The following is a 24360-nucleotide window of genomic DNA, read 5'->3' as shown; positions in this document are numbered from 1 at the left end:
GTCACTTCCACCAGGGGATGGATCCTATGCGGCGGCAAAGGCGGCGCTCCAGGCTCATTTTCTGCCCCTTGCCAACTCAGACTACGAATGATTTGTGATGCTGTCCGCGAGACAAAAGGAGGATGAGACTTTGGACACCTTTTATGGACGCCTAAGGTGCCTGTCGCTGGCTTGTGCATGGGGTGATGCAGAGGACATGATAAGAGCACTGCTCACCCAGGCGTGCTCCTCGGGCAAGCTCAGAAGGCAGGTCCTAAGAGAGCCCGGCACCACGTTGCCTCGCATCCATGAGCTGGGGCGGTGCCATGAGGTGTCTGAGGCTCGGGCAGCTAGGATGGAGGCTGGGTCGCGCTCCATCAAGACAGTGGAGGTGTGTGCCATCTGGCGAGGTGGAAGAGGCATCAGAAGACCTGGTGCTGGTTCCCGTGACAGAGCTGGAAGAGCAGGTGAGACCTGCCAGAAGTGCGGGTATGACCTTCCCCACCCAACAGAGTGCCCAGCGGCTGGAAGGATATGTGGAAGGTGCGGGCTGCCCGATCAGTCCTACACCCAGAATCGAGGTACATCACCACATTCACCATCCACCGGGGACTATACCGCCATAAAAGACTGAGCTTTGGCGTGTCCTCAGCAGCAGAGGATTTTCAGAATATCATCCGGGGCGCCCTCGCAGACCTAGAGGGCGTTTTGAACATTAGTGATGATATCCTGGTGTTTACCACGACAGAGGTGAACCACCTGCAGAGGCTGGCAAAGACTTTTTAGAGGCTGCAGTCGCTGGGCCTCACCCTTTACAAGGCAAAATGTGAGTTCCTGCGCCCGTCCATTGAGTTTGTTTTCAAAGAGGGGAGTGTGTCGCCGGATCCCAAGAAAGTCCAGGACATCAAACAGGCACAGCCACCCGAGTCCGTGTCCGATGTGAGGAGTTTCCTCGGCATGGTCACGTACTGCGGACAGTTTATTCAAAATCTTGCCTTGAGATCGAAACCCCTCAGGGCCCTGATGAAGAAAGAATCCACCTGGCACTGGGACCCGCTTGAGCAGGTGGCATTCGAGGACATCAAGGGTGCGCTGGCGGCTAAAGACACTATGTCATTCTTTGACCCTGCTTTACAGTCGGAAGTCATTGTGGACGCCAGCCCGTTTAGCCTGGGCGCCGTGCTGACTCAGATTGGTCGTGATGGGGGTGTCTGGCCGGTGGCCTACACCAGCAAGGTGCTGTCTGAGATAGAACAGAGGTATTCGCAGATTGAGCACGAGGTGCTGGTGGTGCTCTGGGGCTGCAGGCATTTCAGGCTAGATGGTCATCACGGACCATAAGCCTCTGCTTCCCATTCTGGCAGGGTTGTCGTCCAAGCCGCCGCCAAGGATCGAGCGGTGGATGCTCGCTCTCCTGGAGTACAGGGTCACCTTGGTGTATCGGCCAGGGGCGAACAATGCAGCAGACTATCTATCTCGACACCCGGGTGCACATGGGGGAGAAGAGTATGACACATGTGCTGAAGAAGCAGATGATCATGTCCACATGGTGGTGGAGGCGGCCACGCCTAATGTGATGCCCCTGGGAGAGCGAGAGGCAGCAGAAGTGGGAGACAAGTGTTTCCAGATCCTGAGACACTCCATGCAGCGAGGCTCCTGGAAGTCGATGCTGGAGTCCCTGGCGGGGCGCACTCAGGAGGCCAGAACGGGACTGGAGCAGCTGTGGAAGGTCAGGGAAGAACTATCATTGTCGGCTGCTCAGAGGTGATCTGATCGTCGTTCCTCCGTCCAAGGTGAAGGATGTGATCACTCTTGCTCACCATGGACGCCAGGGCAGCAAAGACCAAGGCCAGGCTACGACTGAAAGTATGGTTCCCTGAGCTCGAGCGGAAGGTGGACGACTTTGTGGCGGCCTGTGTCTGGTGTCAGGCGGCGTCTCCTCTGCAGCGAGAGCCGATCATAGAGGCGATGCCTTGAGGGACGCGACCCTGGGAGGTGGTCCATGCAGACTTCGGATCTACAACGCTGGGCACCCACTTTCTGGTGATCGCCGATGAATACTCCAGGTACCCTGAAGTGGAGTTTGTGGAATCGGTGGCCTTCGAGCACGTGGTGGTGGCCATGGAGAAGGTGTTTGCGGCCCATGGTTTCCCCCACACGTTGTGCTCTGACGACAGGGCGCCATTCCAGAGCGAGCGATTTTCGGAACTGATGGAGAGCTGCGGGGTACAGCATTGGAAGGTCACCCCACTATGGCCGAGGGCAACTTGCAAAAGCCGAACGGCTAATGAGGACACTGAACAAGACCTTCAGGATTGCCCAAGGCCAGGGACAGTCCCTCCAGAGAGCCCTCTATCTGTTTCTACTGGTATACCGCACCACCCCGTACGCTTCCACAGCGGTGGCCCCGACCGAGGCTCTATTCAAGCGGTGCCCTCGGGGCTTGCTGCCTGAGGTGGGGGAGAAGGAGCCGTGGGTGATTGATAACCAACAAGTAGAGGTGGACCGCCGATTGAGGATTGAGCAGGAAAACATAAGGAGGGGCTCCGCCCGCAGCGGCTGGAACCAGGCGACAAAATCCTCATCTGAAACACACACCCCCATGGAAAGCTCTCCCTTCCTTACGAGCCGGAGCCGTTGGACGTCATGGAGGTCAAGGGGTCCATGGTGACCGCCTTGGGCGCAAGGTCAGCCGTCACCCGCAACATGAGCTTCTTCAGGAAGTTGGGAGACCCGAGAACTGACCCTCCCCCTGATACGGACTTAATGGAGGTACCTGACGACGGAGGAGACCCACCCGGCACACCTGAGTCCCCTGCCCGGGAGATGCCAGTGGACAGACTACCCATGCCAGAGATAAGCGGGAGGTACCCCCAGAGAGCTGTGCGAGGAGAACCCGCTTACCTCAGCGACTATGTGCTGGGACACTTATCTGATCGGCCTGAGTCCGTGGACTGTTGAGTAAGGGGACCCTGGTGGATGCTAATAAAGGGGCGTGTGGGGAAGCTGTTTTCAAGTATTGTATTATTGTAGTTATTTGGTTTGCGGTGTGTAGTATTAAAGCATTTGTTCTTGTCCTCTCGGAAAAGGAGGAGTTTGGCGCTGCCCCTTGAAGGGACGCGCACGCGGCAGCGTGACGTTGCACGCCGCTGCGTGCAGTATAAATAAAAGGGGCATCCCGGCCGCGACAGTGCAACTGGGAAGCCCGAGCAGGACAGACGTGTGTGTGTGAGTCTGTACTGGCTTGGGGCTTACGGGCATCGCGAGGGGGGTCCGGACAAACCCCCAACAGGCACCAATTTATAACTTTTGTTTGGAGACTGAGCATTTGTGGGTCATTTTTTGGTTCATTTAGAATGACCCCTTACTCTTCAGGGCTTGAGTAAGGAGTGACAGCCAGGGCTATTGTTCCAGTACAGAAATGTCCTTTTATACTTTCATACCACATAAAAAATGTCTTGCGTAACTTGAACCTGGATATAGACAATTTGCTGGCCATTGCACTCGGAAAAAGCATGGACTACTCAGATAGGTTCTGAAACATTGTGGCAGTTAAACATTGTGCAGCACTTTTTTCACACAGATATGCAGTTAGTGCATATCTGTAATCTGGTCTATACACACACACACACATGTTTCAAGTGTTTCATTTGTCTGTATCGCATGAATCGGACGCATATATTAGAGGTGTGACTTTCTTCACTTACATGTGCCCTGTAGACACATTCCGACCATAAGAAGCGAAACAAATCACTGTTTTTCCATGTTTCATTTTCAAATGCACGTAGCTGTTCTGTTGAGACATCAGTTTCCCACTAGAAAATAAAGAACATCACTGTGCCAAGGTGCGCTCGAAAGATAAGGCATGGAACACTACTTGCGGTTAGCAGATGTTCATATTAACGTTGCCTATTGACGCATCCCAAATCCCCACGCAGGTAATTAAATACATCAGGTACGCAGTTGACATGGATTGCAGTGCTCTCAGAATGACATTTAATATATTCAGCTGTGTGCTCGCGCTCCTAGGCGGAAGGACGCGATGGAACACTCCCACGTACATATTGTTCGGCACATCATTAGAGTGATTAAAATCAGGAAAGCGTCCCTTTAGTTTCTCCTCACAATATGCAAAATACATCTTGTCCATGTTTTTGAGGAAACTTTGCTCACTGGTCTGCTTTTACAAAGCTAAGTGGTTAGACACTTTCATTAACAGAGATTTGTCAACGTGTGCAAGGCCTTCAAAAACAACATGATTCTTCTTCTATAACATATACCACTCTGGTGGTGATAGTGTGCGGTATATAAAAAAAAATAAAAAAATCTCCTTTAACATAACATAACATAACATAACATGTCTTGTAACGTGCTGCAGGAAAGCCGGTCAGAATATGTCAATGAGATTTTCAGTTCATTTTTCTAGATTTCATTTAACCAGTTAAAAAAATGTCTTTTGCTGAATGTACTCATGTTCCTGAAAAAAAAACGATTAGGAACCTAAAGGCAGGGTGATATAATATATACTTCCGGGTCTCCTGACAAGTTAAGAGGTCATGGTAAAACAGGCATTGGGCCTCATTATGAGTTTGGCGGTGTGGTAAAAAACCGGCATCATTAGGAGTTTGGCAGTGTGGTAAAACAAGAACTACGTGAATACATCAACTTTTATACTGCAAATCTGATAACATTTAATATTTTTAACAATTGTTTGCACATTTTATCAAAAATAAATGATGGGGGAGAACCCCCGCAGCTCTCCACTACATCCCACCACCTTAATTAATCCCCCAATTCGACCCCCACTTATGTAATCAATGCAGTGTGGTAACATTTGTTTAAAAAAAAAAGGGGGTTTTCTAAAATACAATAATAGTGTGCAATATTTTTAAGTGGTACCCATTACCATACTACTAGTTTGGAGATAAGGCAGAGGAAACACCTCTTGCAGAATGCTGGAGTTAATTCCTCTGCCTTACTGCCCAAAACCACCAAATCAGTGATATTACCACTAGTGTTAATACTGCTGATGTTAATACTGCCAAAATCCCCATGGAGTCCTATGACTTCAAATAATAGGGACTAACACCGCCTACCACCACTTGTAATTCGGTGATAATACCACCAGTGGTAATAGTGTGCATCAAGTGGTGATAACGGTAATACTGTTCTGTGGTAGCTCAATGATATTACTGCTGAGGTGTACCAAATACAGAATGAGGATGAGTATTTTGGAACTCTTAATGAGACCCTTTATAACGCAATGCTCTCTCTCTCTCTCTCTCTCTCTCTCTCTCTCTCTCTCTCTCTCTCTCTCTCTCTCTCTCTCTCTCTCTCTCTCTCTCTCTCTCTCTCTCTCTCTCTCTCTCTCTCTCTCTCTCTCTCTCTCTCTCTCATTGCTTCACCAGTATTTTCATTTCACTATTTAAACTTAGCATTTTCTAAAAACAATGAGTCAGGATTCCCTTCTGAGCAAATTAGGAGATGTCCGAAACAGAAAATGTGAACCATCTATTTTAACCTTATTCCCAACGTTTTTCTTACTGGAGAACATTTGAAGGTGAATACTAACTGGATGATCTCCCAAAGGCCAAACATACATTAGGTCATCTTATTGCTGGTTATAAATAACTGCATTTATTTTGACATTCCCTAATTGTGAGTACTGCTAATGTATCCATGATTTCCTGGTTAGATAGGGTTTTTCATTTAACTTGTAACCTGATTTTTAGTGCCTGTGAATTAACTTGAAACTTGGATGCTTACGGCTTGTGATTTACCTTACATCCTAGTCACTTAGGGCCTATACAATTTCTTCCTTGTATTTTGTATTGTATTGCATTGTTTATTTATAGAGCACACCTGGCCGTCAAGCAACTGGGCGCTTGCAAAAATAAAATCTTGGGTTACAGGTACATAAATATGTTACATTACAGGGTCATATATTAGGCATTTCTTATGTTACAATGTCAGATGACGTACATGTAGGGTATGTTACAGTTTTAAGTATTTTACAGTAAATGTACAGAGTATTTGATACAGTTGGGGCATTTTAGCAGTCATTGGTGTGAAGCCAGAGTTTGACCTTAGCTTTGAACACATGGAAGGAGGGGGTGGCTCTGAGTGCGTCTGGGATGGAGTTCCAAAGCTGAGCTGCTAGAACTGGGAAGCTGGACCCACCAGTTCTTTTCAGTTTAAAGTTGGGGAGTTTGATGCTGTTTGAGAGGGCCTTTCTGATGGGTCGTCCAGACGTGTGCTTAGTGAATTTTTCTGTGAGGTATGCAGGTGCTTTGTTGTTCAGACAATTGTGTGTAATGTTCAGAGTTTTAAATTTGATGCGGTCATTGATGGCCAGCCAGTTGACGGTTCTTCTATGGACAGATATGTGTTGCCCTTTGGGAATACCTAGAGCTGTTCTAAGGGCATTGTTCTGCAGGGTCTTGGAGTATGTTGATGTTATGTTTACTAGTGCCTAGATACAGTGCATTACAGTAGTCTAGTTTGGAGAGGATGAGGGCTTGCGCTATGGTGGTGCAGCTGTCTGTGGAAAGGTATGGTTTACATGCATGAATTGGTTTGCAGGTGTAACTGGTTGCTGAGGCTGTGGCATTTACTTGCTTGTCGAGGGTAAGAGCGGAATCTAAGTAGAATCCTAAGGTTTTAACTTCTTTGGCTACCTTAATTTTGATAACATCAATCGTGATGGAGTTGTGCAGATGGGGTAATTTGTTCAGTTTACTCGCGGATCCGATGATTAATAGCTCGGTCTTGTCATCGTTAAGACATAGACCGTGTGTGGCCATCCAGGTTTGGATGATTTGGTAGATTTTATTTATGAGGCTGGTGTCGTTAACATAGTCCCCTTGGATTGGGATAAGGATTTGGGTATCATCAGCGTAGTTGGTATATGAGACCCCTAGTTTGTCCAATATGTCAAAGAGAGGCTTTGTAAAAATATTGTACAAAGTGGGGGAAACTCATGATCCTTGAGGGACTCCACAGGTGATGGGGACTGGGTCCGCTGCTGATGTAGGTGAGAAGACTCTTATAGTTCTTTGGTCCAAGAATGAGTTTATCCACGCCGTGGCTTTTGTGGAGATGTTGGCCGCCGATTTGAGGTGATTACAAAGTACCTTGTGGTCTACCAGGTCGAAGGCAGCTGATAGGTCTAGGAGTAGGAGCATAGAGATGTTTCTTCTATCTTTGCGCTCGTCTAGTTGGTTTTTAAGATCATGGAGGGCCATTCGGTTCCATGTCTCGGTCTAAATCCTAATTGTCTAGTCCCTAGTAGATTATTGATCTCCAGATAGGATTGGATTTGTAGATATGCAGCTTTATCTAAGATTTTGAGGAGGAACGGGACAGTTATTATGGGTCTATAGTTCGTTGGGACATTGGGATCCAAGTTTGCCTTTTTTAGGAGAGGTAATATCCAGGCATCTTTAAGATTAGTTGGCACAGGACATGTTTTGAATGATGAGTTCATAATGATGTGATGAATGGGGCAAGTTCATTTGCAGCCTCTTTAATAATTGGGGCTGGGCAGGTGTCACCAAGGCATCGAGACGGTTTAAGAGACATGATGATCTTCTTAGTTTCCGCAATAGAAATGGCTCTAAAACTAAATTGGTTCGGGGGTTTGGTTTGGTTGGAGGCAAGTTCCTGAAGTATGTTCTCTTGCGTGGAGAGGGCAATGTTGTGGAGGGCAGATTTTTTGGCTAATATTTTGTCTTGTAACATTGTGATTTTATTGCATAAGGCCTTTTGAATGCTTGTGCGCCAGGCTTTGTCTTTGGTTCAGGGGTCTATGGGTGTGATTGGGGATTCTAATTCTCTCAGGATGGTGAAGATTTCCCTGGTATTCGAATTCGCTTTTTTGATTCTGTCATTGAAGGTCTCTTTTTTTGCCTGAATGATTTGTTTTTTGTAGCTATTAGTAAGGGTAGTGAGGAGATTTTTGTTATGGGGAGAGGGTTTTTTTTCTCCAGCAGGCTTCTACGTGTCGTTTCTCTTTGCGTAAGGCTTTTAGCATGGGAGAGAACCAGGTGTTAAGATGGGCAATAGGTTTAGATTTGGTGAGTTTCAGCGGAGCAATGGCGTCAATCGCTGAGTTGATGGTGTTATTGTACAGGTCAGCTAGATCATTGGGGTTAGAGATCAGGCAAGAGTGATTAATGATAGGCTGGATCAAGGGGAGAAGATTCAAGAGTGTTATGTTTTTTTTGCAGCGGGTAAGGGCAGGAGGAGCATGAGGTTTAGTAGATTTAGGTTGGGGAAGGTCTGAAATGGACAATGAGATCAGATAGTGATGAGTCCATATGCAGGGTTCAATTGCCGTTATGAGGGACAAGCAGTTGATGTCTGCGACCCAGTCCATGTACGGCATTTAGAGTGCGTGGGGCCGTTATTCCGTATAGTGAGGCCTGCTTCCACAATAGTGTTGGCTATGGTGGAGGCATTGGAGTCTTGTATTGCTAATTCTGTGCACCCTCTGGATTTCTTTGCCTAATCCATTTCACTGAATGATTCCACCAATCCTACTCCTCCTTTCTACTGCCTTCTCTCGCCCATGGCCTTCACCCTGTCTTTCCTCCTCTCCCACTAGTCCCCTTGCACTGAATCCTCATTCTTCACATTTGTCTTTAAATACTGTGTTCTAGCACCTTGAAGCATCTCTGTGCTAGATGGAATTACCAGTATAGATCTCCGACCAAGTAACTGGGCAGAATCAAGGAATATGACAAAGTGCTGCTTTATTCTCAGGTAAATAAAGCAGGGTCAACTGACAAACGTCAGATAGATGCTTGCACACTCACACTCAAACATGATTACACAGAGGTCTTATACCCCAATATCCGTCATCTATGATGTCGTCCTAAGTGGCAAACCATAAAGCCTATTAGCAGGAAGGATTGGTTAGGGGAACATATCTACTTATAGAATATATATGGGTTGGCACTTCATTGGCTGTCTCTTATCTGTAAGACATCCCTGAAACTACCTCTAAATACATAGAATACTGATTATAGGAAACAAAATGGCAGTGCATTGGTCTGTGCAACATTGTATAGCAGGTTGCCCTATAGACCCACTGATTGGTTGGCATTCTCACCCAACCTGGGACTTTCGACTCAGCCAGAAGCATGTAAGGAAACGGAAACCTAGGTGCTTGAATCATGTCATATTATTGCCCACTTTCCCAATGAAATCATCATCTCTCATCAGACCCGCTATGAGCCAAAGTTTTTCATCTGTAGTTGACCTTGTATCCTGTTCTCCGTTCTAGGACATTCAAGGGAGTGAAAGCACATCATTATCTTCATGTGAGGCTTAATGAATAGCCCTTGTTTTCGACTTCTGAGTAACATGTGAAGAGACCACGAATTTGTACTTTTCAGCCTCTTATTTATTGCTATTTATTTGAATTATACTGTGTGTCATTGCTCCCTGTGGCCTCCAGAGACTTGCTCACTCTACCTTGTATAGACTTTATACACTTTTAATTGTCCAATACTTGGCTCTTGCACATGTTTTCTTCTCTTTTAATCTAAGAGAAATATGTATCAGCCATGGCTTCTCTGTCTGCCTCCTTTTGTACTTTGCAGCTATTTTTTCAACATAGTATCATTGATCCCAAGCCAACATTGACTCGTCTTTGTTTTGCACACAAAGCTGTTCTTCCAGCATCTCCTGACTTTGCAACCCTGATCGGCTTCTGAGGAAGTCGAATTGAATATTTGCACAAGTCAGCGTCCATTTTCCTACTATGGCCCTCCTTGCCATGTTATATATTCCTCTATAGCAAGCTTCTAGGTATCTTTTCTACCTTACGTTACTGCATATTTACACTTATTGGCCAGCAAGTAACTTTGTCTTCTTTTACGTTCATGATTACATTATCGTTTCGTACATGTCTCTCTTATCGCTTCAGTTACATTGTCACTCTTAAGTATTTTCATATTGTTTCAGCATGGCTTCGTACATCTTCTTCATGACATCAATCTGCCCTCATCAGATTTCACTCAGCGCTCCATGATGTCCAATGGTGCGTGCTGACATCCTTCCATACGGCATCCTTCCACATTTTCAGTGCAAGGGTACATTCAATATGGTTGTGTGAGTGCATTTCATCTTTCATACACTCACTGAGGTATAGGCTCATGGAGTCTCACAAAGTGCCCTTTTCCTGCTGTTCCATTATGACGGCTGTGAGGGGGTGGGTGATAGGGAAAATGGGTCCACCAGCTCCTCTACAAAACACTTTGCATGTTCCTTCCTCACACCACCTACTCAAACCGTATCTACCCTACTCACCCTTTATCTTCCCCACTCAACTACGTAATGAGTCCCTTTTTAACGCAATGCGCGCACACACACACGCACACTCACACACAAACACTGTTTAGCTAAAGCTTCTCCAGTATTTGAATTTCACTATAGGAACTTAGCATTTGTTCAATACAAAGAAGAAAGGATTACTTCTGAGCAAATTAGGAGATGTCTGAAACACATAAAATGGGAACCATCCATTTTAACCTTATTCCCAACGTTTTTTTTTTTACTGGAGAACATTTGTAGATGAGTGCTAACTGGATGATCTCCCAAAGGCCAAACATACATTAGGTCATCTTATTGCTGGTTATAAATAACTGCATTTATTTTGACATTCATTTATTGTGAGTACTGCTAATGTATCTGTGAATTCCTGATTGGTTAGGGTTTTTGATTTAACTTGTATCCTGATTGTTTAGTGCCTGTGAATTAACTTGTAACTTGGACTCTTAGGGCTTGTGATTTAACTTACATCCTAGTCACTTAGGGCCTATACAATTTCTTCTTTGTATTTTGTATTAATAATTCTGTGCACTCTTTGGATTATTTTGCCCGTCCCTTGCACTGAATGATTCCACCAATCCTACTCCTTCTTTCTGTTACGTTCTCTCGCCCATGGCCTCCACCCTCCTCTCCCCGTAATCTCCTTGCACTGAATCCCCATTCTTCACACTCTTCCTTTAAGACACTTTGCATGCTCCTCCCTCACACCACCTACTCAAACTGTATCTACCCTACCCACCTTCCTTTATCTTCTCACTCAACTACCTTATTTGCTGCCCATCTGGCATCCCTCTGCATCTCTGGAATGCCCAACCTGTCTGCAAAATAAACTCCTTTCTTACTAACCACTTTAATTTCCTGTTCTGAAGCTCTCAGCAATGACTATCACTAAAACTTGGATTCCCCCCTATGACATAGCCACCCTGACAGCTCTTCACACTGACGTCTCCTTCTGTCACTCCATCACTTCTCCAAAAAGATGATGGTGTTAGTATTGTGATAAGCAAAGATGTACCATAGATTAAAATTCTCCCTTTGGAATTATTTCCCTCCTTATTTGAGTATGTCTCTACCCAATTCCCCCCTCCTTTCTATCCTCCACATCTACTGCACACCTGATTCTCTCATCCACTTCTTCCCTGATCTTAACAACGTACTTGAAACAGTTGCAGCTGATGTCGCTGGCATTATAACTAATGCCCTTAACATCGCCAATATGACCCAAGCACACTAGTTCTATATGGACTCAACTACACAAGCTTCCCACCCACTCCGACAGTGACTTGCGTGATCTCTTATTCCTGTCATCTACCCAAGTTTCCTCTGCTCGCACAATTGACCCCTCTACTTCAATTCAATTGCTCATTTACTTCACCAGCTCTGCTTCTCCTTGACTCTCCCTGTGTCCACCCATTTGTATTGCCAAATGTAAATTCAAGTAAGACTCTCTGGTCACATACCTCAACCAAGCAAAAGTCTTCTTTTCTCCTGAACTCTTCACTATTCACACCCTTTAATGAGCGCTGCCCAGCCCACTCATTCATCCCCTCTAACCCATGATCTGAGCTTCCTCCCTAAAAAACATGTCATATCCTCCTCCATCAACTCTGAAAATTTTCCCTCCTACTTCTTCTGTAAAATGACTCAATTAAATGCCACCCTTTCTACCCTTCCATCGCTCCCTTCCTCCGACAGTCCTCCCGTCATCCCCCAAAGTCTCCTTTCTATCTCACATCTTCCCCACCACAGACCTTTTACTCTTCTATCTTCCATTCCTTCCTGTCCATCAATCAACCCTGTTGTGTTGCAAACTACAAAGGAAATTGCATATGTAACCTCTGGTGAAATGTCTCTCCTAATCAACCTCTTCCTCTCAACAGACATTTTACAAGACGGATATAAAATGGATACGATCCTACCTATTCTACAGAAATTCAGTGGCAACGCCTTTGTTCTATGAACCTGGCTGTCTCCTACCACACCACTGCGCAATCCTTGGAAGTGTTTTCTTCTTATAGTTAGCTATATTGAGGCTCATTCTCTCAGTGATACCTTTCAAATTGGATTCCAGTCCATATAATCCACAGATAGGTCTCTCTCCCACGTTTCTAATTTCTCAAGCACTGCCCACCACTCATACCCCTGCTCTATCCCCATTCTTCTTTTTTTTTTTAATTTCTTTTATTCATTTTATGCAAACAAAACAACAAAAACCAAACAAGCAGCATAATCATAATAGTTCCATTACACATCAAATGATCTTAATCACTGCTCCCACTACCCCTCACTCCCCCCGTGAGCCTATTTGTCAATCATATTCAATGTTTGGCACATGCTGCTGGGTTTCATTCTCTTCGGAGTCAGTTGGATCTGATATTACTCCAAACAATTCTGCTATTAGCGTTTTCCAAGCCAACAGGGTGCCCGCCTCCCCCTCATCAGCCCGGCTACTCGCTTCTTGCCATGCCACCGTTTCAGCCTCCGCCCATTTCTGCAAGTCCTTCCACCATACATCCACCCTGGGTTTGTGGCATTTCTTCCACCCCGTGGCGATCCTATGTTTCGCAAGCATATACGCCAGATTTCTCAGTTTCTCAATATGATTAAGTTTCCGTGGCCTAGGAAACCCGCCCAGTAAGCAGGCCCAGGCCGTATCTGTGACAAGAGTAACCGCTTTATCAGCCAGTTTCTGCGCCACTTCTCCCCAAAAACACCTAATGATCGGGCACGACCAAAACATACGTGTCATGTCAGCGTTCTCCAGGTTACATTTAGGACACACTTGCCTTCCAGCGTTTCGGAACTTAGATATCCTCAAAGGGGTCATGTATGCCCTGTGCGTTACATACAGCTGTATTTGTTTTAATCTGGCATTTCTAGACACTTTTTTGTGGTAGCCCAGGGCACGCTCCCACACCCCATCCTCTATCGGGGTCCCCACTTCCGCCTCCCATTCCAGTCTCAGATGTGTCAAATCAGTCCCCGCCTTAGCCATCACCATCTCATACAGTCTCGAGATCTCATGCCCTCCTTCGGATATATCGTATATTGCTCCCAAAACTGCATCTGGTTCTTCTATCAAAACTGTCCCTGGCCAGGTGTTCTTAATTAGCCGCACCAACCTAATGTACGTGACATATTGGCCCGTGTGTAGCCCCTGCTCTTCGTTGAGTTCTATGAACTCCTTAATGGATCCCTCTTTCCAAACATCGCCTAGCGTTGCCAGCCCCACCGATTCCCAGTAGGTTCTAACAATCGCCCTCAGTTGATTATCCCCTCCTGTCAAAGCAACCAGCGGTATCTGCGGGAGGCACGGGCACGGGACTTCCATCAAACGGCAAGCACTACGCCAAATTTTCCATCCAAGCCTCAACATCGCAGGATGCCCCCTCATTTCGGTTTCAGACAGCCAAATCATCTCTTTCAAATAAAACGGGGCGCAGTCCTGTCCAAGCACCCTGTGCTTAGGGGTCACTTCATCAGAAAGCCACTTAGCCACATATTGTAACTGTCCCGCTAAATAATAAGCCTCAAAATGAAGCAGTCTAATACCTCCTTTTTCATAAAAGTTCTGCAGATTCCAAAACGCCACTCTATTTCGGGTACCATGCCACAGGAAATCCCTACACATGCTGTTCAATTTACTGAAAAACTTCTTAGGTATTATGTATGGGATATTACTAAAGTAATGCAGGAGCCTGGGCAGAACTACCATCTTAAGCATAGCCCCCCGCCCCATCATCGCCAAGGGCAATCTTGCCCAGAACTGCATGCTGTTCCTAATTTTCTCGACGGCTACTTCCGTGTTATGTCTGTGTTCTTCTTCCACCGTGTGATATACCTCTACGCCCAAGTAACAAAAAGAGCTAGTTGCCCCTGGTACCTGTAGCACCTGTAATCTATCTACAGGGGTCCCCTTATAGCCACCTAGCGGGAATATGACAGACTTTTGGTGGTTCACCGATATGCCCGGCAACTCTGCATACCTTTCCATCACTTCAAGTATGCATAAGAGATTTTCTTCTGGGTATTGCAAGTACAGTAACAAATCATCTGCGTACAAGGATATCAAGTGTCATTCCCCTCCTACCTCAATTCCTATAGCATCATACTGTGCCCTAAGGCATATTGCCAGAGGCTCCAGGGCTAAGAGGTAAAGCATCGGGGACCAGGGGCACCCTTGTCTGTTGCCTCTACCAAGTTGCCATCTCTCGGATATCACCGCTCCAGTTCGGACCCTGGCAAGTGGCTCACTATATAACATCCTAGCCTACCTGATATAGCCCGGCCAGACTCCATACCCTTCCAAAGCAGCCAATAGCCATGACCACTTGACCGAATCAAAACCTTTAACTGCATCTAGAGACACTATCGCCATCTCACCCTCGTTCTTACTACCCCATTCGACCACGCGGTGAAGTCGCCTATGATTGTGTGTTATGTTCCCGTTTGGGACATAACCCATTTGATCAGGATGTATGAGTCTACCAATCACTTTCTGCAATCGTGAGAATCTTGCTGTCCTGATTTAGCATCGACAAAGGCCTGTAGGAACCACATCCATGCTCCGGCTTATTGGGCTTGGGCAGCAGTATTATGATCGCCTCTCTGAGTGACTCAGGCAAACGTCCTATCTCAAACGCTTCATTAAGCATGTCTAGCATTGGGGGAAGGATTTCCTCTCTGTATACTTTATAGAATTTGCTGGGGAACCCATCTGCTCCCGGGGTCTTACAGGTAGGCAACTGCTTCACAACGTCCTCTAACTCCTCCAATGTGATTGGCTCATCTAACTCCTCCCTCTCTTCTTCACTTATCTTGGTCAGCCCTATGTCTTCTAATGTTTCAATTATCTTGTGTTGGTCACCCATCTCATCATCTCCGTACAGCACTCTGTAATATTCCACAAATTCTTTGTCAACCCCCTCTTGCGTGGCCACCTCATCCCCGTCCTCCCTAATGATGGTCCTAATCGGAGGCCTAGGGGTCTCGCTTTTATATAGCCAGGCCAAAAGGCGGCCTGTCTTATCTCCCCCCGCGTGCTGCCTCTCAACATGTTTCCTATAATTGAGAATGCAGAGTCTTTCCCAATGCCCTGCACATTGTTGCTGTAGTTGGAGTACCAGCTCTGTGTCTACGTCACTGCTCTTCAATGCTGTTTCTAGCTCAGTTTCCGTCCTCTGCAGGTCAGCCAAGACCCCACCCTGTAACCCTCTTGACTTAGCAATGGCCGCCCCCCGCATCACCACTTTAAAAGCTTCCCATAACGTGCCCATGGAATCAACACTCCCAGTATTCTCCTCAAAGAAATTAGTAATCTCTTCCCTTATATCTTCTCTAAAGACCGGATCTTTAAGCGCCTCCGCTCGGAGCCGCCATGTAGGGATCTTCACCCTCGGGGGGCAATATTGCCATCCGAGGATCAGGGGCGGGTGATCCGAGAGGACCCTAGCCTTATATTCGATTTGGGTAATCTCAGACATCACATCTGCTGTAGCAAAGAAGTAATAGAGCCTAGTGTGCAGTTGATGCGGGGTTGAATAGTGCGAATATTGCCTCTCAGTGGGATGTTTCATCCTCCATGCATTTGTAAAGCCAAAATCAGTTAGCAGTGTCTGCAACGCTCTCGCCGCTGGGCTAGGCTTACCCTCCCCACCATCCGATCTGTCCACCACAGGATCCAATACACAATTAAAGTCCTCACCCTAGATCACTGCGCTCCCTATACACGTACTAAGATTGGTACACAGGGCTCTGAAGTATGATGCTGTGTTTTGGTTGGGGGCATACGTATTTACTATGCATACCTCCCTGCTCTCCACCAGCCCTCGCAATATAGCCATCCTTCCATCAGTTTCAGCTACCTCTTGTGTCGATTTGAACGGGACATGCGGTGCCACACAGATTAACACGCCCCGGGCGTATGCAGAGTATGGCGAGCCCACTACAGTCCCTCTCCACTTTCTCTTAACCAGGTCCAACTTCTCTCGTGTCAAGTACGTCTCCTGTAGTAGTGCGATATCTATTTTCTGCCTTTTCAGATACATCATGATTTTGTTTCTTTTCAGATAACTGTTAAGCCCCTGACGTTCCACGTTATTATCCTGAGGACCCCCATAGGTCGTTAGTAAGCACCCTCCCGATCCTCCGCCAATTCCTCCCCTTCATCCACCACAAGTACAACATGCTGATTCCTTTAAATAGGCTCGAAACAAAACTCAAACTCCCCAAAACCACACACACGCTCAACTTCCCGTCCCCCCACCTTCTTCCCACCCACCCCTCCCCCAACAATACCCTCCCCAACCCTTGCCCAGCTCCATTCCTGGATCTCAGGCACCCCCACATCTAGCCCTGCCTAGCACAGGCTTCTACTCAGGGCTCAGTAGGGTAAAGCCGCCCTAATAGCCGCTGAAACTAATAATCTATTGGGGTAGGTCGTCCACGTTTTGTTGCTCCTTTCAAAAAACATTACGCATACAGATGCCAAACAGTTACCAATTACAGTTACACTCACTACATTCCAGTCCAAGTCGAGCACCAGGCTCAGATTATGTTCAAAGTTCAGCCAGTTACAGTTTCTCTGTACAATCAGGGTCCTCCTCCCACTCACCCTCACAATGTCCGTATTACAAAATCTTCATTCGGTATGATCCTGCCGATCACGATCCGCTTCTTGTTCCGGGCAGCCCTGCAGGTCCAGCCATGTGACAACATCCTCCGGGGTATCAAAACATAGCGCTTTGTTCTTGTGTAGCACCTTCAATCGTGCCGGATACAGCAGCATGTATTTGACTCCCACCGCCCTCAGCCTTCTTTTGACGGCGACGTAACTATACCTCTGCCTTTGCACCAGTATCGTATAGTCCGGGTATGCTGTGATGTTGGTGGATGCTCTCTATCGTGCCGCCCTTACAAAAATATTCGAGGATCTTCTCTCTGTCCCTGTAATTCAGGATCCTCGCGATGATCGGTCTTGGCGGGGCCCCCGGCCGGGGTTTCCTCATTAGGGCGCGATGCGCCCTCTCCACCGTAAATCCCGGCAAAAGATTTCCCGCTCCGAAACCCTTGCAGGAACATGTTTTGCACATAGTTTGTGGGACTTGGCCTTCTTCCCCCTCCCGAAGGCCAACCACGCAAATGTTGTTCTTCCTCGCCCTTCCTTCCGCCTCTTCCACACGATTTTCCAGGTTGGCGACCTGTTGTTTTAAGACATGAATCTCTTTCGCATTGCTCGTGCTAACATCAGTGTTTATCTTCACCCCACTTTCCAGACCACTGGTCCTTTCTGCAAGCGCCCTGACATCTTGACGTAGCAGGGTGAGTTCCGTACCCACAGCATCAATCTTATTCTCTAGAGCTGTGCGTAGGTCCGCCATTGCCAAGTCCCATTTAGCACTCAGTCCCGTTATAGCCTCCAGGATCTGGTGCTTGTCCCCTTCGGGGGTGTCGTCCGCAGGGGTCACGACCATGCTCTGCACCGAAGTTGAGGGGGTCCGCTGCGTTTTCATGAAAGCCTCCATCGTGGGTTGCTTAGTCTTGACTCTCAACCCTTTCGCCGACATGGCGCTGCCCTCCACTCCTGTACGACTCCACCTTAGTGCAAATGTCGCACTGTCCTTGGCCCGACAATGGTCTGGCTCCCAGGTCTCCTGACTCACATTCGAAATGGTACTTCGAATTGTCTTACGGGTGGGCTATGGCCTCACACTCCTCGTTCAAATTCCGTAGACCTTGTCGCCCAAGCATCCAATGTTATCTCCTCCTGCAGTCAGATTGCCAAGGTTCCATTAGTGCTCTCATGGTGCTAGTTCGAACACTCTGCCATATTTCCATATTGCACTATTCCTCAGGCAACTTTCGCAGCCATGTCCCGCAGTTCCGGGGAATCAGTTTTGTTTCTCCTCGGAGGCCTCTCCTTTGTTAGCCGCCATCTTGGTGTCGAAGCGGCCACACAGCCATACCAACAAAAACATGTATACCTCGCGATTCCCCGGGACTATGAACTTCTCCAACGAACTTCACTTGGTGTGCGGCTTCCGACGCCTGATCCCCAAAGTTCTAGGCGCTCGTTGCAGTTTCAATGGGTAACTTTGGCAAAATTAAAGTTGGATCATCAGGAGCTCCTCACGCAGCACGTCCTATTCCATGGCCCGATAGCCACGCCCCCCTATCCCCATTCTTCTTGACCTGTATGCAGCCTTTAACTCTCTGGGTCATCCCTCCCTCCACTAAACTCTCTCCCTTCTTGGTTTGAAAGACTCTGCTCTTTACTGGGAGTCCTTGTACCTCTCGGACTGCTCCATCTCCATCGGATAGACCTCCTGACCTTCAACCACAATACACGTCCCAAGGGCATTTCCAAAGTTGCTCTCCTAAGCCTACTCCTCTTCACCTTTTACACCTACTCCCTCTGAGAACTAATTTTCTAATTTGGCTTTAAATAACACATCATCATTTTTCATACTCAGGTCTTCTTTAAATGTCCATCATTCTCTCCTGCAAGCTCCAAACAAATAACCAACTTGCCAAAATACCATCAGCCACTGGATGGCCTTATGCTACCTCATGCTCAATCCCCCTGTACACAGAAGGTATATTTCACTCTGGCTCCAATGCAAACCCCACCATCCTGTCTTGCATCTCTTTCCCTACAGACTTCCTTACCACCTCACCACTCAGAGTCATGGGGTTTTATTGGACAGTGAACTGAAACTCCTGCTGTTCATCATAGTTATTGCCACCACAATCAGACTACATCCCCAAAACATTAGAAAAATGCATCCCAACGCACGAATCACTGTACAAAAACACATTGGCCTCATTACGACCCTTGCGGAATGGGTTAATTGGTGCCACTAGTGGCGGCGGACCTGTTAAACCCATTCCGCCTCATTACGAAGTTCCCTCGTGGGACCCGATGTGGACGTCTAGTTTTACCAGACGTCCTTACCGGGACCCATGAGGGACCAGGGAGCTAACAACGGGCCAGTCGTAATCGGCCCGTTGTTAGCTCCCTGCACCCATTTCCATTGAGCCCTATGGGGGCTCAAATGGGAATGGGGAAGGTCCGGGCGCGGGTTCCCTGTAGAGGGAAATACCGGGCCCTCCAAACTCGGAATGGCCCAGTAATTCCTCATTCAGGGAACCCGGACCCGGTTTTGGTGCCAGCCATGCCCTTATTAAAGGCACGGCTAGCGCCAAAGCCGTAATGAGGCCCATTCTTTGTTAGTTCTCTGGAAGCTGCGCTACTGTGTGAGAATACTACTTCACTCTTTTCAACAAAGTGCCCAACTTCGCAACTTGCTCACTCTTCAATCTGGATTCCATTCCATGCTAAATCGCTCTCTTTTTAAGTCTCTGCTGCTAGTCTCTAAGTGCAATAGTCTCATTACAAGTCCGGCGAAAGCTGTGCGGGTAGAACCGGCAGGCTGCCGCTGGACTTGTGAAGTTTTCCAGTGCCTGCATTCACAGAAACACCGGGGCATTACAGCCCCGGCGGTCCGTGAAGTCAGGCGTCGAAAAATGTTAATCCCCATTTTCATTGAGTCCCATAGGACTCAATGAGAATGGGGAACACTGAACCACCATGATGCTGGTGCTTCCGTGTGGGTCTGCTTACCGTGGTCGCTGGGCACAGCAACTCCGACAAGCAGACCTGTAGTATTCTGGTCCTGTAACAACAGTGCTGGTAGGCTTACCGGCACCGTTGATATCGGACTGGCACACTTATAATTGAATGGTCTTTTCCCCACTATCTTGCATACAGCATCTCACTGTACTCTCCCCTTGGGCCTCTTCTCCCTTATTTCTCTGTAACATATAATGTCCTCGTCCGATTATTGCCTCCTCCCACATTTGCTCCTCTCCCTATATGCTCCATTCAATTGGAATGCTCTGCCCCAGTCATCAAAGCCATCCCATCAGTCAAACTCCTAACATTTAGGCACACTCTATCTCTACTGTAGAAGGAAGGTGCCCACCATTACCAACCTATCTTCCCAATCCAATCTCGCTTCCCAAACCTACTCCCCCACTTTCGTCTCTCTGGATTACTTCACATACATTGTATTTTTTTGAAAAACTGGTCTAAGGTTCTTAATTTCATACTTATTTATATTCATGCATACTTTATCTGGTGTATGTCCCCACTACAACTTCTCCAACTGGTTCAACTATTCTATATACAATGTGGGTTTGTAAAGTGGACCTTATCCAAGGATTGTGTCTGCATCCTGTTACTGATTATTTCTTTATTTCTGTTTGCAATGACAACCTTGTTCTTAAAATAGACATTTTTATTTGTGAGTTCAGGGATGAGTCTGATATAAAAAAAAAATTAAAATGCGGCCACAGTAACTGCTCCTCAGTTAATCTAACCTTCATTTGCTCAACAGCAATATCCCTCAAGTTGTGGGTAAAAGAACCGAAGCTTTGCACTCAAAGCACCTACACTCTGGAACCAGCTTGTTCTTCATAAGAATCATTTCTCTTCTTATGGTCTCCCACTCACGAGACTGGCCTGTGTGAGTCTCTCAATGTCGTGATGCCAAGGATTCTCGCACTACATTTTGCAGAGGCACCCATTTAATTTGTGTTACATCACTGCTCATTTGAGAAAGTGTCTCATGCTTCACTATTTCACATGAACCTGACAAACAAAGGGGTTGACATTGGGCCTCATTCCGAGTAGGGCGCAAAGGGATACCGGGCACCGTTAAGGACATTGGTGACGGTAATCCCTTTGCGCCCTACTATGAGTTCCATTAGCGGGTCTCTTCCTTAACGCCTGGTTTTACCAGGCGTTAAGTACGGGACCCGCTAAGGGAAATCAGAGCCAATAATGGTACCGCAAATTGCGGTACCGTTATTAGCTACTTCCCCCTTTCCATTGAGCCCTATGGGGGCTCAAATGGGAATGGGGAATGGTTTGGTGAATGGGGACTTACTGGCCCCACCAAGGTCGGACTGGACCAGTAAATCCCCATCTCACCAAACCGGACACTGGTATGGGAGGTAGTCATGGTGCAAATAGCGCCATGACTACCTCCATACTCGGAATGAGGCCCATTGCTTCTCACCAGCTTATGTGCCATCTTCCACAGCTGGGTATAATGCAGTCTTTACTGAATATACACTGCATTATGAGAGAAATATATGCCCAAGCACCCATGAGTCACATACTTTAGTATAATATGTCCCATTCCAACATGGCCAAAAGTAAGCAAACACATTCTGTTTAGCAAATAAAGAGTCATCCTTTAACAACATGAAAACACAAAAAGGAATGTGGGGAAAACATTTTTGACAACGTTCAGCAAAAGTGCAGATATATTCTGACAGGAGAGAGTTGTAATACATCGCCCTCATTGTTATTGACAGATCCCACTCCTTGGAACCACAGTCAAAGTACTGGTCAGAAATTGCTCTTCGACCGAAGGTCTAGCCAACAGATCCTAAATGTTTGTGTTTCTCCTTCTTGTATCCCTTGATATCATCACACCTGTATATCTAATTGGACTAAACCCACACTCTGTTCCCAGACTACCTTCAGACACACCAACAAAGAGCATCCAATGCCATATTCAGACTCCAGCACATCACCTCAGGACCCTGCATTGGTTTCCTGTCAGATGGAGGCTCCTGTTCAAAACTGTCAACACCACCCAACTGACCATCTACGACAGGGGTCCAGAAGTATTCCCAAAGAAGTTCCCCCTCATATTCTGACAAGACAATACGATCCAGCAAGGCAGCCTTAGTGACGCAGTCACAGTGCAACAGGACAAGGCCAATAGGGGCTTCTTTTGCTGTTATGCCTGCCAACCTCTAAAACACTCTGGCCAGTCACATTTGCATACACGAAGAACACGTTATATATATATTTGTAAACTGCTCAGAACCGCTCTCTTTAAAAGTCCATATGAAGGATATGCCAATATGCCTGGTCTTAGAAGAGGTGTCAAGTCTACCAGCCAATAAACTTTTGTTTTACCTTACAGGAACCTCATGCCACAATTTCCCTTTTCATGAAGACGCGTAATTCCAAAGGGGCAAAATATTTGTCTAATCCAATGAAATCCTAGGTTATACATATGCCATAATAATAAAGTACAGACCGTTTAGTATTGCAAGATTGGCCGCACCTGAATCCCTGCACCCACTCACTACATCTCAAAACATCTCTCTTAAGAAAATTCATGACACAATCCATACAGACAGTTCCAGCATAGTCCCTTGCCTGTGCCCCTTTGCACTTGGTAACTGCTATCTCTTTCTATATGCTGTCAATCATGGTGACAGTCCACATCTAATTGTAATCTGTGGAGGCCCTGGTCTTAGAAGAGGTGGCAATTCTCCCAGCCAATATACTATTGTTTTACCTTTCAGAAACCTCATGCTTCAATGCCCCTATTCACAAAGACGCGTCGTTCCAAAGGCGCAAAATGTTTGTCTAGTCCAATGAAATCCTAGGTTATACACATGCCAGCAGCACTTCCGTGCCCCGAGGCAACTAGTCCATTAGTGGCGCAAGCGTTAGCATCGCATACCGGTGCATGGTGGGATTGTCAGACTCTGAATCACACTATGAATGTTTTGTGGTATCTGGGAGAAGGCCTTCCCACCTCCCCCTATGCCCCTTAGCGTTAGCATGAGTCACACAAGATGGTTTAAATAAAGAGAATTGTTATTTCTATTTTGGGCCTCATTTAGCATCCAACACTGAATAAGAAGTTGTAGTTGATTTGATTTTGCTGACTGTGCACAGTTGAGCCAATGCTTTTCAAAAAGGCAATATTACCTTTCTCTCACAGGAGACGGTAGGAGGACACTCTCATTGTTTTGATGGAGTTTGCATTACACTGTACGCGCCACTTTTGCTTATGGCCGGATTTACCTTTAGCAGTGTTGTCTGCTGTTGTTTTCATTGAGTTCTCATAAGGCACATTTGTTACACACTACATGTTGTCAAGCACTGTTCAAGAATCCACAGCCCATGGTACATATTATCAGTCCTAGGCAACATATTCATGAACATGAAAATCTCACTTGATTTCCCTTGAAGTGATCCGAAAATCTCTTCTTACTTGATTTCTAGATGGTGGACGGGAGAGTGGCAGAAGTGCTCCACTACCTGTGGGCCCACTGGTGAGAAAAAGAGAACTGTTCTGTGCGTGCAAACCCTGGGCTCGGATGAACAGGCCATGCACGCTGAAGACTGCCACCACCTCCTGAAACCCAAGACGCACGCCTCATGCAATAGAGATGTACTCTGTCCATCTGATTGGACGGTGAGCAACTGGACTGAGGTAAGAAGGGATTCTTAGCAATATGTAACGTTACAGGCAAACTCTGCTGGTAATTCAGCATTGATTAACACATTTGGGGTAAATAAACAGAACACTGCAGCGCATCTATTATATTTCTTTTAAAGACACCCAGGTGACCTTTTTATTTGGAGTCTGTGATATATTCTGTGCACATTAGAAACAATCCGGATTGTGGGCACTGAAGAAATGCATTTTCTTCAATTGCACTTTCTGGTTTGCTAAGTCACGTGACCAATACTCACAGACCTAATGTTATACATATTTCAGATGCTAGATTCATTGGAGACGTACAATGTTGCATGGATCTCTCAGCTCCAATGTTCGTTAACCCTCACCATTGAGACAAAGGGCTACGAAATGTCTGCATGTTGCAAATTAGCAGTGGGGGTTATGTGAATCTAGTTTACTACTATTCAAAGAGGTATTTAAAGCCAAGAAGAAAATGGACTGATGTAAAAATATCGTACCAACATATAGCAAATCCTGCATGCTGTTATCAGAAAAAAAAATAATCACTTAAGCAGCAAAACAAATGCTTGGTTTATACTTATAGTGTGGGAAACACACAACACATTTGCCGATGTGAGCAGAATTTGCCCCGAGGTGAAATGTGATCCATTTGAATGCAATGTATTTATTTATATATATATATATATATATATATATATATATATATATATATATATATATATATATATATATATATATATATATA

At 46.3% G+C, this 24360-nt stretch overlaps 1 protein-coding gene across 1 annotated transcript in view; it reads left to right on the top strand.

The window, feature by feature from the left end:
- Positions 1-24360, top strand: part of ADAMTS12 (ADAM metallopeptidase with thrombospondin type 1 motif 12) — a 4001072-nt gene that overhangs the window by 3369477 nt on the left and 607235 nt on the right. The window contains exon 18 of the mRNA XM_069627090.1: positions 23414-23624. Coding sequence (XP_069483191.1) covers positions 23414-23624 — 211 coding nt within the window. The remainder of the gene's footprint in view (positions 1-23413; positions 23625-24360) is intronic.

Source organism: Ambystoma mexicanum, chromosome 6p (assembly GCF_040938575.1).
Source record: "Ambystoma mexicanum isolate Mex_15411 chromosome 6p, UKY_AmexF1_1, whole genome shotgun sequence".
Lineage (NCBI taxonomy): Eukaryota > Metazoa > Chordata > Amphibia > Caudata > Ambystomatidae > Ambystoma > Ambystoma mexicanum.
The sequence above is the reverse complement of the archived record's forward strand: the minus strand, read 5'-3'. Positions and strand labels throughout refer to the sequence as shown.